Source organism: Dasypus novemcinctus, chromosome 3 (genome assembly GCF_030445035.2).
Source record: "Dasypus novemcinctus isolate mDasNov1 chromosome 3, mDasNov1.1.hap2, whole genome shotgun sequence".
Taxonomy (NCBI): domain Eukaryota; kingdom Metazoa; phylum Chordata; class Mammalia; order Cingulata; family Dasypodidae; genus Dasypus; species Dasypus novemcinctus.
In genome coordinates, this window is record NC_080675.1 from 40,468,788 (window position 1) to 40,483,094 (window position 14,307).

At 38.1% G+C, this 14,307-nt stretch overlaps 1 protein-coding gene across 2 annotated transcripts in view; it reads right to left on the reverse strand.

Moving 5' to 3' along the window:
• SLC39A9 (solute carrier family 39 member 9) overlaps positions 1 to 14,307 on the reverse strand; it is a 105,310-nt gene that overhangs the window by 17,949 nt on the left and 73,054 nt on the right. The window contains exons 3-4 of one of the 2 annotated variants that reach the window (XM_058293212.2): positions 7,569 to 7,698; positions 1,530 to 1,727 (exon numbers count right to left, since the gene is read on the reverse strand). In XM_058293212.2, the coding sequence (XP_058149195.1) occupies positions 1,530 to 1,727; positions 7,569 to 7,698 (328 nt within the window). The remainder of the gene's footprint in view (positions 1 to 1,529; positions 1,728 to 7,568; positions 7,699 to 14,307) is intronic. The other variant, XM_004477324.5, reaches the window with a different exon arrangement.

Sequence of the window (14,307 nt, forward strand, 5' to 3'; positions counted from 1 at the left end):
GTTCTTCTGTGTCTGCTTGTATTCTTGTCAGCAGCACCGAGGATCTGTGTCTCTTTTTGTTACATCATCTTGCTGCGTCATCTTTCCGTGTGTGCAGCACCACTCCTGGGCAAGCTGCACTTTTTTTGTGCGGGGCGGCTCTCCATACTCGGCACACTCCTTGTGCGTGGGATTCCCCTACGCGGGGGACACCCTTGCGTGGCGTGGCACTCCTTGCATGCATCAGCACTGCGCATGGGCTAGCTCACCACACAGGTCAGGAGGCCCTGGGTATGAACCCTGGACCTCCTGTGTGGTAGGCGGATGCTCTATCAGTTGAGCCAAATCTGCTTCCTTTGTCAATATCTTGAAAACTGTTTTCACTTGTTGGTACTTCAAATTATGGAACCATTAGAACTGCTGCTACACTGCGTGAGTGCAGTCTTCCTGTCTGTAGGTGGTCATGCGATGTTGCTGGGCAACTATCAGGCAATCTTGTACCTAACAGTCATTTAGCTACCAAATAGTGGAAATCATGTGATCTCAAACTGGGGGCCAAGAATCTACACTATTTTCCAGTAGTTCCTCTCTGCAAAATTCTGTCAGTGTATCTGAAGAGCATTATCTATAAACACTTGGAAAGGTTTTATAATTCCTGCAAATTAATTTTTCTCATGATAGCATCAAACTTGGACCACAGATCAGAATTCTCCTTTTCCCTAATATAAACTGTATCAAAGTTGTTGACCTAGTTAAAGATGAAGCCAATGATTTTAAGACAAAAAAGTTACTATGACTGGAAATGAATTTAAAAAGCTTTGGAGATTTCTACTTGTCCTTGAGAGAAATTTGTCTTTTCTTGGACAGTGAGCTATGGATGTGTTTAAATCCACTTGGAAGAAAATAACCTGTGAATCAGGATTTTCTCTACTAGTAACCATCAAAACAAAAACTCAAAATCAACTGGATGTTCAACTTGACATGTGTGTAGCCTTATTAAAGACCATTCCACAATTTAATATTCTTAATAAAGCTAAGCAACAATAGCTATCATTATTGTCCTAAAAAAATAAAATTTAACCTTAACTTGCTTATGATTTAAATGCAATATCTTGTTATTTAATGCACTAATAAAGATGAACATTACTTCTTCAATGTTTTGGCAATTATATCTCAATATAATTGTTTTTTTCTGTAATCTCATGTGTTATGCTTTAAATATTTAAAAACATTATTCTAATGAAAGATCCACAAAAGCTTTAGAGTGCCGAAGGAATCTATGGCACAAAAACAGGTTAAGAACCTCTGGCCTAGATTCTCAACCAAACATGACAGCTGTAAGATAGCCAGGGTAATAACTCAATGAACATTCTCTTGTGCCACATGCCACAACTTACTAGCTCCTCCAACTGAACAAAATGTTCACTGGAACACGAGGAAGGCAAGAGTTTTAGCATAAAATAAGGCCACTGATGCAGATTAGATTATCCAATCATTTGTGACTTTCTGCAAACTGACTGCACTGCCCAGAAAGCCTTGGAGCCACTCACCATCAGTAGGGTGGACATGGGAGCTGCCGATCTGGTCCACCAGCAACATGAAAACAAAGCCCAGCACGAGGGAAACACCGATGTAGGCATGCAGCTGTGTGTGGTTGTGGCTGTGCTCATGCTCCTGGACAACTGGAATTTCAGCTGCCTTGTCTGATGCAATCACATTCTGTGTTTCACTTGCTTGATGGTGTTTTCCTAGAAGCAGAAGAAACCATAATAAGAAAATATTGTTTTCCCCCTTAAAACATTTGCACATAGAAACTGTCATTCTTTTGTATTTCAAGCTGGACTTGACTGCAGAGATATCCACTTCCTATATTGAAATCCAGCCGATCATTAATTCCTTCAATGTAAAGTTCACGATGAAAAATTCCCAAGTGTCTTCTGCTTTTGGCCTGCAGATGTTTTGACTGCCTATTATTCTCAAAACCTGAGAAGTTAAAAGCAAATCAGGGAAGCGGATGTGGCTCAGGCGACTGGCCTCCTGCCTATCATGTAGGAGGTCATTGATTCAGATCCCTGTGCCTCCTAAAGATAGTGAGCTGCCATGACAGGCAAGTGCAGCAAGCTGATACAACAAGAAGAAAAAACATAACGAGAGACTCAATAAAGCAGGGAGCAGAGATGGCTCAAGTGATTATGCACTTTCCTCCTACATCAGAGATCCTGGGTTTGGCTCCCAGTACCTCCTAAAGAAACAAGGCAGACAGACACAGCAAGTGAAGAACAACAAGGGGGTGGGGAAAAATAAATTAAAAAAATAAATAAGTAAAAAAAAAAAGCAAATCACCAAGCAAGAATGCAACCATATTCCCAAGGGATGTCATCCCAAATCCTTTATGGCTGAAAAAGTCATGCCTATCTCATAAAAAACTACAGTAAGTTTTATTTTGATGAAAATAGGCAAATGATAACTAGTAATATTTACTGTAATAATTGAAAATAATTAAGTTCATTTAAGTTTTATACCTAGGTTGGTATAAAAAAGCACAAATAAAGAGCATATTGGGTATAAAATTTTTAGTTTTAAAAATACCAGGGGATAATCATTAACTAGGAACCAAAAGGCAATGCTACTAGTTTATATTCACATATTTGATATTCAAAACATACATGCTTCAAGGCTAGAGTCCTTATCTTTGCTATCATGAATAGAGGCTAACACATAAGAAATGTATTCATTTTTAATTAGATTGAGCAATTTTATGATCAGAGAAACTGCACAAGGCCTGTTATAATATTTTGGATCTTGACTTAATTCTTTAAAAGCCCTTATTGAGGGGCACAAAGTAGATGTTATTTGAAGATAATAAAACCTATATATTTTTCTAATTCCTGAAATAACTTGATTTTTTTTCTAACAGTTATTTCATTTATTTAATTAAATGTCAATATCTTTTACAAAATTACTTCTATTAAGGTACATCTTATATACAATAAAATGCAATCCAAATATATATATAGTTCAATGAGTTTCCACAAATGTAAAAACCCCAGTAACTATCCATCAAGGTGAATTTATATAGACCATTTAAATTATCCCCAAGAAAGTTCTCTGTGCTACTTTGAATTCAAGAGGTCATTCCTGGCACCAGGCTAGCACTGATCTGCCTTTTTGTCCTGAGAGAGTTTCCTTATTCTAAGACTTCATATAACAGGACTCATATATACATACATATAATAGTGTATACTCTTTTGTATAAGGCTTCTATTGAGCAGCCTAATGATTTTGAGATTTATTTAAGATTTGAGATTATTTGCATTTTATATCAGGAGTGCATTTCTCTCTCTCTCTCTTTTTACTGAGTAGTGTTTCATTGTATGGACCTATCACAATTTATCCATTCGTCTGTTGACGGGCATTTGGGTAGTTTCCAATTGTGGTCTATTATAAATAAAGCTGCTATGAATGAAATATGCTATGACTTGATACGACAAGTCTTTCTGTAGACATGATTTGTTTTCCCTTGGGTAAACACCTAGGAGTGGAATTGATGGGTTGTGTATAATGTTTATTTTTTTATTAAAGACTCTCAAAATGTTTTCCAAAGTGGTTGATGGTACCATTGTAGATACCCTAACAGCAATGTATGAGAGTTCTAGTTGTTTCATATCATTGTCAAAATGTTATTTTTTCTAGCTTAATTTTAACCATTTCTACATACAAAATTATGTAATCTGCATATAAATAGTTTTATTTCTTTCCTATCTTTATGATCTTTATTTCTTTTTCTGGACTTAACTGCAGGCTAAGATATAGCAAGGATCCAAATACTCTGTTAAAGAGAAGTGGTAAGAACAGACAGCCTGGCCTTGTTCCCAATGTTAGGTGTAAGTTTTTCAAATATGCCCTTTATCAGACTAAGGAAGTTTCCTTCTTCCTAAGTTTACTGAGAAATTTTTCATGAATAAGAGTTTAATTTTGTCAAATGCTTTTCTGCACTTATTAAAGATGACCAAATGGTTTTTCTACTTTATTTAAAATAGTAAATTGCATTGGTGTTTGAATATTAATCCAGCTTTGCTTTGCATTCCTGGGATAAATTCTCTTTGGTCACAATGTATTATCCTTTTTATATATTTCTTTAAAGTATTGCAGTTAATTTTAGCTGCTTGATCCCATCTATCTCACCCTCCCCAAACTCCTATCTTTGTCTCCTCAACTCAAAGACTGACAGGTTCTGCTTGGGTTTCCCTTTCCCGAACAGTTGTCTAGGTATTGCCTCCAAGTGAAATCTGGGATGATCCTAAGACCGATCTCACTTGATTCCCTTCTCTCAGTGAAAATAGTCCTGTTGCTGTCTATTTTTCAGTGCCTGAAAAAGCCTGTTTCAGACATTTTGTCCAGTTTCTTTCTAGTTGTTTATGGCAGAAGGATAAGTCTTATACCAATTACTCCTTCATAGGCAGAAGTGAAGTCCTAGGATGAAGATTTTAAGGAGAAAGATTTTGAAACCTCTGGTAACACCCAAGATGGGAAATGAAAAAAAATATTTGTTCCAAGTTGAGTGGCTAATTATGGAACTTCTCAAAAAGTCATGGCATATAAAATGAAAATTAAGTTTATAAACTCAAAGTAAATAAATATTGGTTTAATGATATGAACAAATATATGCAGGTATTGAATACAGGCAGTTTTATAACAAAGTAACACAAATGGAAACTAAAATGTTAGCTTTTGAATTAATGACAATTTCTGAACTAAGTCCACTTTTAAGGGTCTATCAATAAGGACAGACATTGGTAGAAAAAACTGGGCTACTTTGAGGAGTACAAAGTTGCTGCATGGAGGATTTTTGCATTGATACCACTACCAAGAGGAAATTATTGGAAAACCAGCTTGTGGCTGTTTGTATAGCTATGTGCTAGGTACCTAAAGATATAACAGATCCTAATTCTCCTTTTTTCTAAAAAAAAATTTTTTTTTAATTTATTTATTTCTCTTCCCCCATCCCCACCCGTTATCTGTTCTCTGTGTCCATTTACTGTGTGTTCTTCTGTGTCTGCTTCTATTCTTGTCAGTGGCACCAGGAATCTGTGTCTATTTTTATTGCATCATCTTGCTGCGTCAGCTCTCCCTGTGCGGCACCACTCCTGGGCAGGCTGGACTTTTCTTTCATGCTGGGTGGCTCTTCTTACCAGGTGCACTCCTTGCACGTGGGGCTCCCCTAGGCAGGGACACCCGTGTGCCACGGCACTCCTTGTGCACATTAGCACTGCGCGTGGGCCAGCTCATCATAAGGGTCAGGAGGCCCTGGGTTTGAACTGTGGACCTCCCATGTGGTGGATGGACGTTCTATCCATTGAGCCAAGTCTGCTTTCCGTAATTCTCTCTTAACCATTTCACTACCCTCTCCCCTTAACAGAATCCCTCTTTTCTTTTCCCATTATATGTGGCTTGGGTGGGTTCACCATCCCATTCTCCCCAATACATACACCACCCACAAGTACGAACAAATGACCCAAACTAGATCACAAGACCCCACCTCCCTGATGACAGGGACTGACTCAAGGGTGGATACAGGACTTGGGCTGGATTGATGAGAACCTTTTCGAGATTTCTGCTCGAGTGAATGAAAATTATAGCTTTTAGCTTGTTTTGCCAAGCTGGTGGTCATTTTACCCATGAGATGAATTGCTCCTATAAGAGACAGAAAAGAGTTCTTCCAGCTAATATATTTCCATTTTACTAATTTAAACAAGATCTATGAATATTAGCTACCAAAACCTTAATGTTAAGCAGTTTATAAAATTGCTGAAGTGAGATGTTAAGACAATGATTTTTAAACTTTTAAGACCATGACCCATACATAGCAAGAAATTTTACATCATGATTTAGTAAACATACATGAAAAACTAAATCAAAAGTTTCACAAATAATAATTAACTAAAATGGCTACAATGCACTGATATTTTCTATTGTATTTCTTTAACTCTTTCTTTTTTTTTTTTTTAAAGATTTATTTATTTATTTATTTAATTCCCCTCCCCTCCCCCGGTTGTCTGTTCTCTGTGTCTATTTGCTGTGTCTTGTTTCTTTGTCCGCTTCTGTTGTCATCAGCGGCACGGGAAGTGTGGGCGGCGCCATTCCTCAGCAGGCTGCTCCCTCCTTCGCGCTGGACGACTCTCCTTATGGGCGCACTCCTTGCGCGTGGGGCTCCCCTACGCGGGGGACACCCCTGTGTCGCAGGGCACTCCTTGTGCGCATCAGCACTGCGCATGGGCCAGCTCCACACGGGTCAAGGAGGCCCGGGGCTGGAACCACGGGCCTCCTATGTGGTAGACGGACGCCCTAACCACTGGGCCAAAGTCCGTTTCCAACTCTTTCCTTCTTCCTCCCTACCTCTCTCTTTTTAAATGTTGGTCAGAAGTCCAATTTAGTAAATTAATTTCAAGACACACTGAGTTGCTACTACCTTTAGTTTGAAAGCACTATTATAGGTAGACAGAGCCTGTTAGAAGAACAAAAGGATAAATTTGGAATAAGAGACTATGGGAGACTGAGTTATGTACCCTTGGGGGGGGGGGACACCACATTCCTAATCTCAATCCATTCCTGTGGGTTTGAGCACACTGTAATCAGGACCTTTTAAAAACGTTATTAGTTAAGGTGTGGCCCAACTGAACGAGGTTCTGTCTCCTGAACAGTGGCCTGGATACTACCTCCAAGTAAAATCTGGGGTGATCCTAAGACTGACCTTATTTGTTTACCCTTCTCTCAGTGACCATAGTCCTGTCTATTTTTCAGTCTGAAAGATACTGTTACAGACATTTGTCTAGTTTCTTTCTACTTGTTTACAGTGGAAGGAGAAGTCTCCTGCTTTTTAGAAGAGAAAGCCAAGGGGAGGAGAGATAAGTGGTAAGTCAGTGAAACCTGGAAGAGAAAGGAGGACATTGCCATATGATGGAAAAGCCAAGGAAGTCAAGGATTGCTGGTCAGTCAGAATGCTACCAACCCCAGGAGGAAGCAAGCCTTCTGGACTCTGAAATCATAAGCCAATAAATTCCTGTTGTTAAGGCAACCCATTGTGTAGCATTTGTCATAGCAGCCAGGAAACTAAGATAGGGGCATTTTCTGGAACTTGGAACCCTGGGCTGCAGTGACCAACCAAAGAGAACTGAATGCCAGACAGACCTAGGAGAAAAAAGTGGACAGATTGTATGTGCCCACCCTGTCCCTCATGTAAGCAAAATTATTGTTATCAATAAGGTTTTTTTAAAAAATTAATTAATCTCCCCCCCTTTTTCCCCTCTCGCCCTGATGTTTTTGCTGTGTTATCTTGTCTTCTCATGTTTTCCTCCTCTAGGATTCACCGGGATTCGGTCCTAGGGATCTCTGATGAGGAGAGAGGTTCCCTGTCAATTGTGCCACCTCAGTTCCTGGTTTCTGCTATGCTTTACCTTGACTCTCCCCTTGTCTCTCTTTTGATGCAACATTATCTTGCTGCATGACTCACTTGCGCAGGGCACTGGCTCACCACGCAGGCACTCACACAGGCACTCGTGCAGGCACTGGCTCCCCATGTGGGCACTCACGCGGGCACTGGCTTGCTGCGCAGGCATGCTTTCTCTTCTTCATTTTCACCAGGAGGACCCAGAGATCGAACCCAGGTCTACCACTTGAGCCACATCCGCTTCCCACCAATGAGGATTTTAGGCCAAAGAACTGAATGAAAGATGAGAGATGAAAAATAACCAATTAGGTTTAAAAGGTAAGTACTCTAAGAATCTTGAATTAAAAAAAAAAAAAAATCTTGAATCAGATGTGGACATTTAAAATGCAGCTTCATTGTTACATGAGTGTTTTTGTTTGTGAAAAATCAGTCAGCTGTATGCTTCCAATATGTGTGTTTAACGGTGAACATGAAGTGGATTTTTCTGTTTTCAATATTTCAATAAAAAATCAAATTCAAATGCATATTCTGATGGCAAATACTACTGATGTGACTGAACTCATCATTTTTCAAGTAAGTCTTTATGGGCTAGTATAGTTTAGCATGGCCCCAAGAATTTGAAATAAATGAAGTAAAAAACAGATAGATAAAAATAAAAATACTTTTCTCCAAAACCAAGTAATTTTGGGTATGCTTTCTTTTTTTTTTTTTTTAAGATTTATTTTTATTTCTCTCCCCTCCCCCCCCAGTTGTCTGCTCTCTGTGTCCATTTACTGTGTGCTCTCTTCTTCATCTGCATGTACTCTTGTCAGCGGCACTGGCAATCTGTGTTTCTTTTTGTTGCGTCATCTTGCTGCGTCAGCTCTCCGTGTGTGTGGCACCACCCTGGGCAGGCTGCACTTTATTCGCGCTGGGTGGCTTTCCTTACGGGGTGCACTCCTTGCACGTGGGGCTCCCCTACATGGGGGACACCCTTGCGTGGCACGGCACTCCTTGCAAGCATCAGCACTGCCTGTGCACCAGTTTCACCACATGGGTCAGGAGGCCCTGGGTTTGAACCTTGGACCTCCCATGTGGTAAGCAGATGCTCTATCCATTGAGCCAAATCCACTTCCCAAGTATGCTTCTATTTTAACTGAAAACCTATGATTTATTTCTGCGAAGTCAATCACAGAATTTTTGTAGCTACAATTTTCAGGATACTATTTAGAAAGATGCTATTGGAGATTTTAATGATTAATTTATAATAAGGTACTCACTTAATATTTAGCAAACTGGGCTCCAATCTCACCTGCTGACCACACTCTACATCAGAGGCTCTTAACAAGGGGACCTTGGAAAAATTTCAGGGGGTCCATTAACTTGAATTGAAAAAAATCAACTTATTGTCTTCATTTTCTCTGATCTCTAATTGAAATCTAGCCTTTCCATCCCTTATGAATGTATGTAATAAATAACAGTAGTATCCTTTCATATCACATTACAGTTATTGCATATCTTGAAAACTCACTAATACTCATCCATACGATAGCTGTTAGATTCAACACTAGTTGACTGTCATGTAACTATCTGCTGTTACATTCTGAGAAGGGGTCCACGGTTTTCACCTGACTGGCAAAGGGGTCCATGGAACAAAAAAAGTTAAGAACCCCTGCTCTACGTGAGTTCATGAATCCATGGGCCTTTCATGCTATTTCTCCTGTTTAACATGTCTTGTCCTTCAAGACCCAGCTCTTAAGTCATCCTTGAGATATTCTGTGTCCTTCTCTTCCCATGTATAAACAGCATACTGTGTGTCTCTAACATGACATCTTATCTCACTATAGTGTACTTCAGGGAATGGTAAACTACAGTGCAAGGGCTGGCTGCCTGTTTTTGTACAAAGAAGTTTAAGTGGAACACAGTCACAGTCACCTGATCACAAATTGTCCAAGACTGCTTTTGAGTGACAAAAGAGTTAGGTAGTTGTGACAAAAACCATATGGTCCACAGAACTTAAAATGGATTTGGCCATTTACAGAACAAGTTTCCAACCCCTGCTGTAATTAACTGTTAATTTATCAAGTTTCTATTGGCTGTGAATCCTTGAAATCAGGGCTATATTTTAGATCTATGAACTGCTAGCTAACAACCACTATTTAAGGCCCAATATAGTAGATACTCAACAAAAGATGCTGAAGGCAAAATTTGGCCTCTACTTCTATAATTTTCATTTCAAAAGTTATGGCATTTAATTATTTCCTAGACAGAGATGAAATAAAAATGGAAATAAAACAATCTTTGTTTTATGTTTTAAGAAAATTATGTGCATGCCTCTTTATAAATCAAGGCTTAATAGATAGCAGATACATTTACTGAATTAGGTAAAAGGCTAGAAGTTCAGGGAAGAGCATAGGTTAATATCTTTATTGAAGAGTGAGTCATACTACTATTTGCAAACATTTGCATAATAATTTTTAGACAATTATTTTCAGAGTACCCATAGCTCTGAAATAAATATCAAGTCTAATTACAAAAAATTCCAAAGGATGATGAACATTATTTCACTTTATGAGGTATAACTATACCAGAATGTTAAATTTTAGGTAAGATCCATCTTTTTTTCTCAATAATGATTTAAGTAATTCTGGTACTGCCATCAGAGTCAAGTTTATGATTCACAAGAAAATCTGTTACTATTTTAGTATCCACCTGCTTTTGATCTAAAATGGTATTGAATGAATTGATCACCTATCTTAATAAGATAAATTTTATATATTTCCCAAAACCAAAACTATTTTTTTGGAGAGTTCTGTGGCCACTGATGATAATCACTAAAATTTGCTGTATACTCTGGAGGTAATCTGAAGAAAGAGTTCTGGCATGTTTTGAGCAATCACTGGAAAGTATATAATTTCCTGAAGTTACCATTTTGAAATAAAATTCTGGCAAGTGAGTAAATTATCAGCAACATACACTAAATATTGCTTAAAATAAGTGGGTTGTTGATCAGATCTTAGGAGTCATCATATTAATATACAATTTGAATGCTTATCATTAAATGGAATTCAACTTTATTTAAAAACATGAAATACTTATTGGATTATATATAATGGAAGATGTTACTGGTTTTATTTGCTAGCATTAGCAAAATAAGAAGCTTATTTTTGAGTGATAATAATCACATGACAAGTAGCAAGAGATATATACAAATTAGCAATGGGATCAAGATATTCAGTTTTCATAAATCCTTCCTTCTTTTCTGAGACATGAAACTCAACCTTGCAAAAACTGATAGCTCAAAACTCAGCTATTTAATTAAACTGTGTTAAATTGTACATCCATTTACTCATTTATGAAATCTCTTTCAGCTTATTTATCTGTTTTATTCAGGGTTGGCTGGTAATTTTTAAGCTGAGACATGCTCCACATCACATTCCCTGCTACAAAACACACAAAGCTGTGCTGTCATCATTAGATAACACACATCAGACATTTCTCATGCCACTAACAGAGAGTGTTCAGCAAATCATAATGGACTTGATTCTTTCCTTAGATATTCATACAGAAATCCTTCCAGTAAGTTTTATCATTACGGTATGCAGCCTTCCTATGTCATAGATGTCTATGATAAGTTAAACATAATAGCATCAATTTATCCTTTGAAGAGATTTGTTGCAGCATCTCCTTCAGATTAAGACGTACTTCTATAAAGGGCAAAGTATTTGGTGAATCAAACCTTGAAGTAATCTGGCTTTTTAAAATTTTTGAGGTGATTCCCAGCTTTAGTTTTTTCACTTTTGGTCTTCATTGACTGTTACTTTCTTAACCTTTTATTCATAATTTATGTATAACCTTTATAGTTCTCTACATGCTTTTTATTCTTGCAAAGACAAATCATTCTTTACACTTTACATGCCTTTTCTATCATAAGGGAAAAGTTGCTATTATGACGAATTCTATTTTTTGTGCCAAAGAGAAAACCTTATAGCATCATAGTTAAATGTATGAAATTGACACATTTTAATTGGACATTAGGAATCACTGATTTAAAAATTATTGTACTGAGAGTGGGTGTAGCCCAGGGGTTTGAGCACCTGCTTCCCATGAATGACGTCCCGGGATCAATCCCTGGTACTTTGTTTAAAAAAAAAAATTAGGAGTAAATTTAACAAAAAGAAGTACAAAAATTACATTACGAAAATGAAAAAAAAAAGTTAAAATTTATGAAAGGAAAGAATATCCTAATATAAGTTAGGAAACTAGATTTCTTTAGCAGATAAATGCTACTTTGGTAATTTTTAATTCCATATGATGTCTACAATGTAGCAGTGTCATCAAGAGTGGAGGTTTTGTTGGGAACTGGTATGAGCCAGCTCCAGAATACCACTGATACCAGGACTCTTGTTTCATATCTTCTGAGTGACAGATGGAAGTGTATAAGGAAATGAAGGCCATTCAGATTATGTTTAGTCTGGACCAGTTGTCATGTAATTTCAAGAAAACACAGAGAACTCAGAATCAGAAACTAAGGGTTCAAGATCTGTCTGGCTCTGTCACTTACTAGCTCTGTGATCTTTGACAAATCTTACCCCGCCACTCTGAGCCTGAGGATGATTCTTGCCATGCTTACTTTACAGTAAGAATTAAATTGCAGGAAACTATACACCCATATAAAAACTTGTACATGAATGTTCATAGCAGCATTATTCATAAATGGCCAAAAAGTGGAAACAACCCAAAGGTCCATCAACTTATCAATGGCTAAATAAATAAAATTGGAACCCTCTTATGTTGCTGGTAGGATTGTAAAATGGTACAGTCACTGTGGAAATGAGTTTGGTGGTTCCTCATTAAGCTATGCATAGAATTACCATATGACCCAGAAATTCTACTCTTAAGTATATTCCTCAAAGAAATGAAAACAGATGTTCAAACAAAAACTTGCATACAAGTATGTTAATAGAAGCACTATTTGCAATAAACAAAAAGTGTAAACAACCCAAATGTCCAACAACTGATGAAAGGATAAACACAAAATGTGGTATATCCATACAACGGACTATTTATTCAGCCATAAAAAGGAATGGAGTTCTGAAAAATGCTACAACATAGCCTTGAAAACACTATGCTAAATGATATTAGTCAGTCACAAAATGCCATATTTTTTATGATTCCATTTATATGAAATGACTAGAATAGGCAAATCTGTAGAAACAGAAAGTAGATTCATGCTTGCTTTGGGCTATGGGAGATGAGAGAATTGGGGGGGTATGCCTAAAGGGTACAAGGTTTCTTTTAGGGTTAATAAACATGTTGTAAAATTGATTGTGATGATGGTTGTATAACTGTGACTATACTGAATACCCTTGAAATGTACACTCTGCGGAAAAAAAATACTGATGCATGCAGTAACCTCAATGAATATCCAGAGAATTATGCTGAATGAAAAAAAAAGGCCATTCCCAAAAGGTATATCGTATGATTCTATTTATATATTATTCTTGAAATGACAAAATTATTGAAATGGAGAACAGATCAGTGGTTGCCAGGGGTTAAGGAGGGAGCAGGGGCAAGAGGTAAGTGGGGGTAGTGATAAAGGGACAATATGAGGGATCCTTGTGGAGACGGAAATTTTCTGTACCTTGACTGTATCAATGCCAATACCCTGGTTGTAATGTAGTTTTTACAAGATGTATATTATTGGAGGAAACTGGGTAAAGGATAAAGAATCTCTATGTATTATGTCCTACAACTGCATATGAATCAACAATATGTCAAAATAAAAAGTTTAAACTAAAAGAAGTTTGACTGTGTTCAAATCCTGGCCCTGACGCTTACCACTTTGGCCAAGTACCTTGGACAGGTTACACAACCTCTCCGTGGCTCAGTGTCCTCATCTACAAAATAGTATCTGCCTCAGAAGGCTGAGGATCAAACTAGGGGGAAAAAGGTAAAAAGCTTCACTACAGCGCCTACAGCAGCACTACAGTGCTACTAAAAACCCTTTAGTGAGCTAAGTACTCATTAACTGTTTAGCAACATAGTTGTATATTCAGTGGAATTAATTTGGGGTAGTTATTTTTATTTTTAAATATGTTAAATATTTGGTCTGAAAATCTGGTCAGCTACAATATAAGCTATAAAATAATGTTGGGGAGAGGGGAGATCAGGGGACAGGGAGGAAGCAAGAGACCAGACATTTCCCCCCGCCCCACCACCACCCTGATTTTTCTGTGTCCATTTGCTTTATGACCTTCTGTGTTTATTTCTCTCTCTTTTTTTGTCTTCTCTTCTCAACTTTCTCCACTAGGATTCACTGGGATTCGATTCTGGGGACTTCTGATATGGAGAGGTTCCCTGTCAATTGTGCCACCTCAGTTCCTGGTCTTGGCTGTACTTTGCCTCGACTCTCCCCTTCATCTCTCTTTTGTTGTGTCATCATCTTGCGGTGTGACTCACTTGTGCGGGCACTGGCCTACTGTGCGGGCACTCGGCTAGCCATGTGGGCACGCGCAAATTCACCACATGGGCACTGGCTCATCGTGTGGGCACTCCCATGGGCACTCGGCTCACCGCACGGGCACTTGGTTCGTCACAAGGGCCCTGGCTCACCGCGCAGGCACGCTTTCTTTTTTCATTTCACCAGGAGGTCCCAGACATAGAACCCGGGTCCTCCCATATGGTAGGCAGAGGACCTATCATTTGAGCTACATTTGCTTCCCAGAGACCAGACATTTTAAGAGACAAGAGGAAAAAGAGAGGTAGATCATATTAGCCCATGATTATTTAGATCAGAATGCTGGAAGCAAAGTATAACAAGAGTCTTTAAAGAGCTCCATTTTTACTAATGAAGATAGGGCAGGGCTGATTAAATTTTTTTTTTTTAAAGATTTTATTTA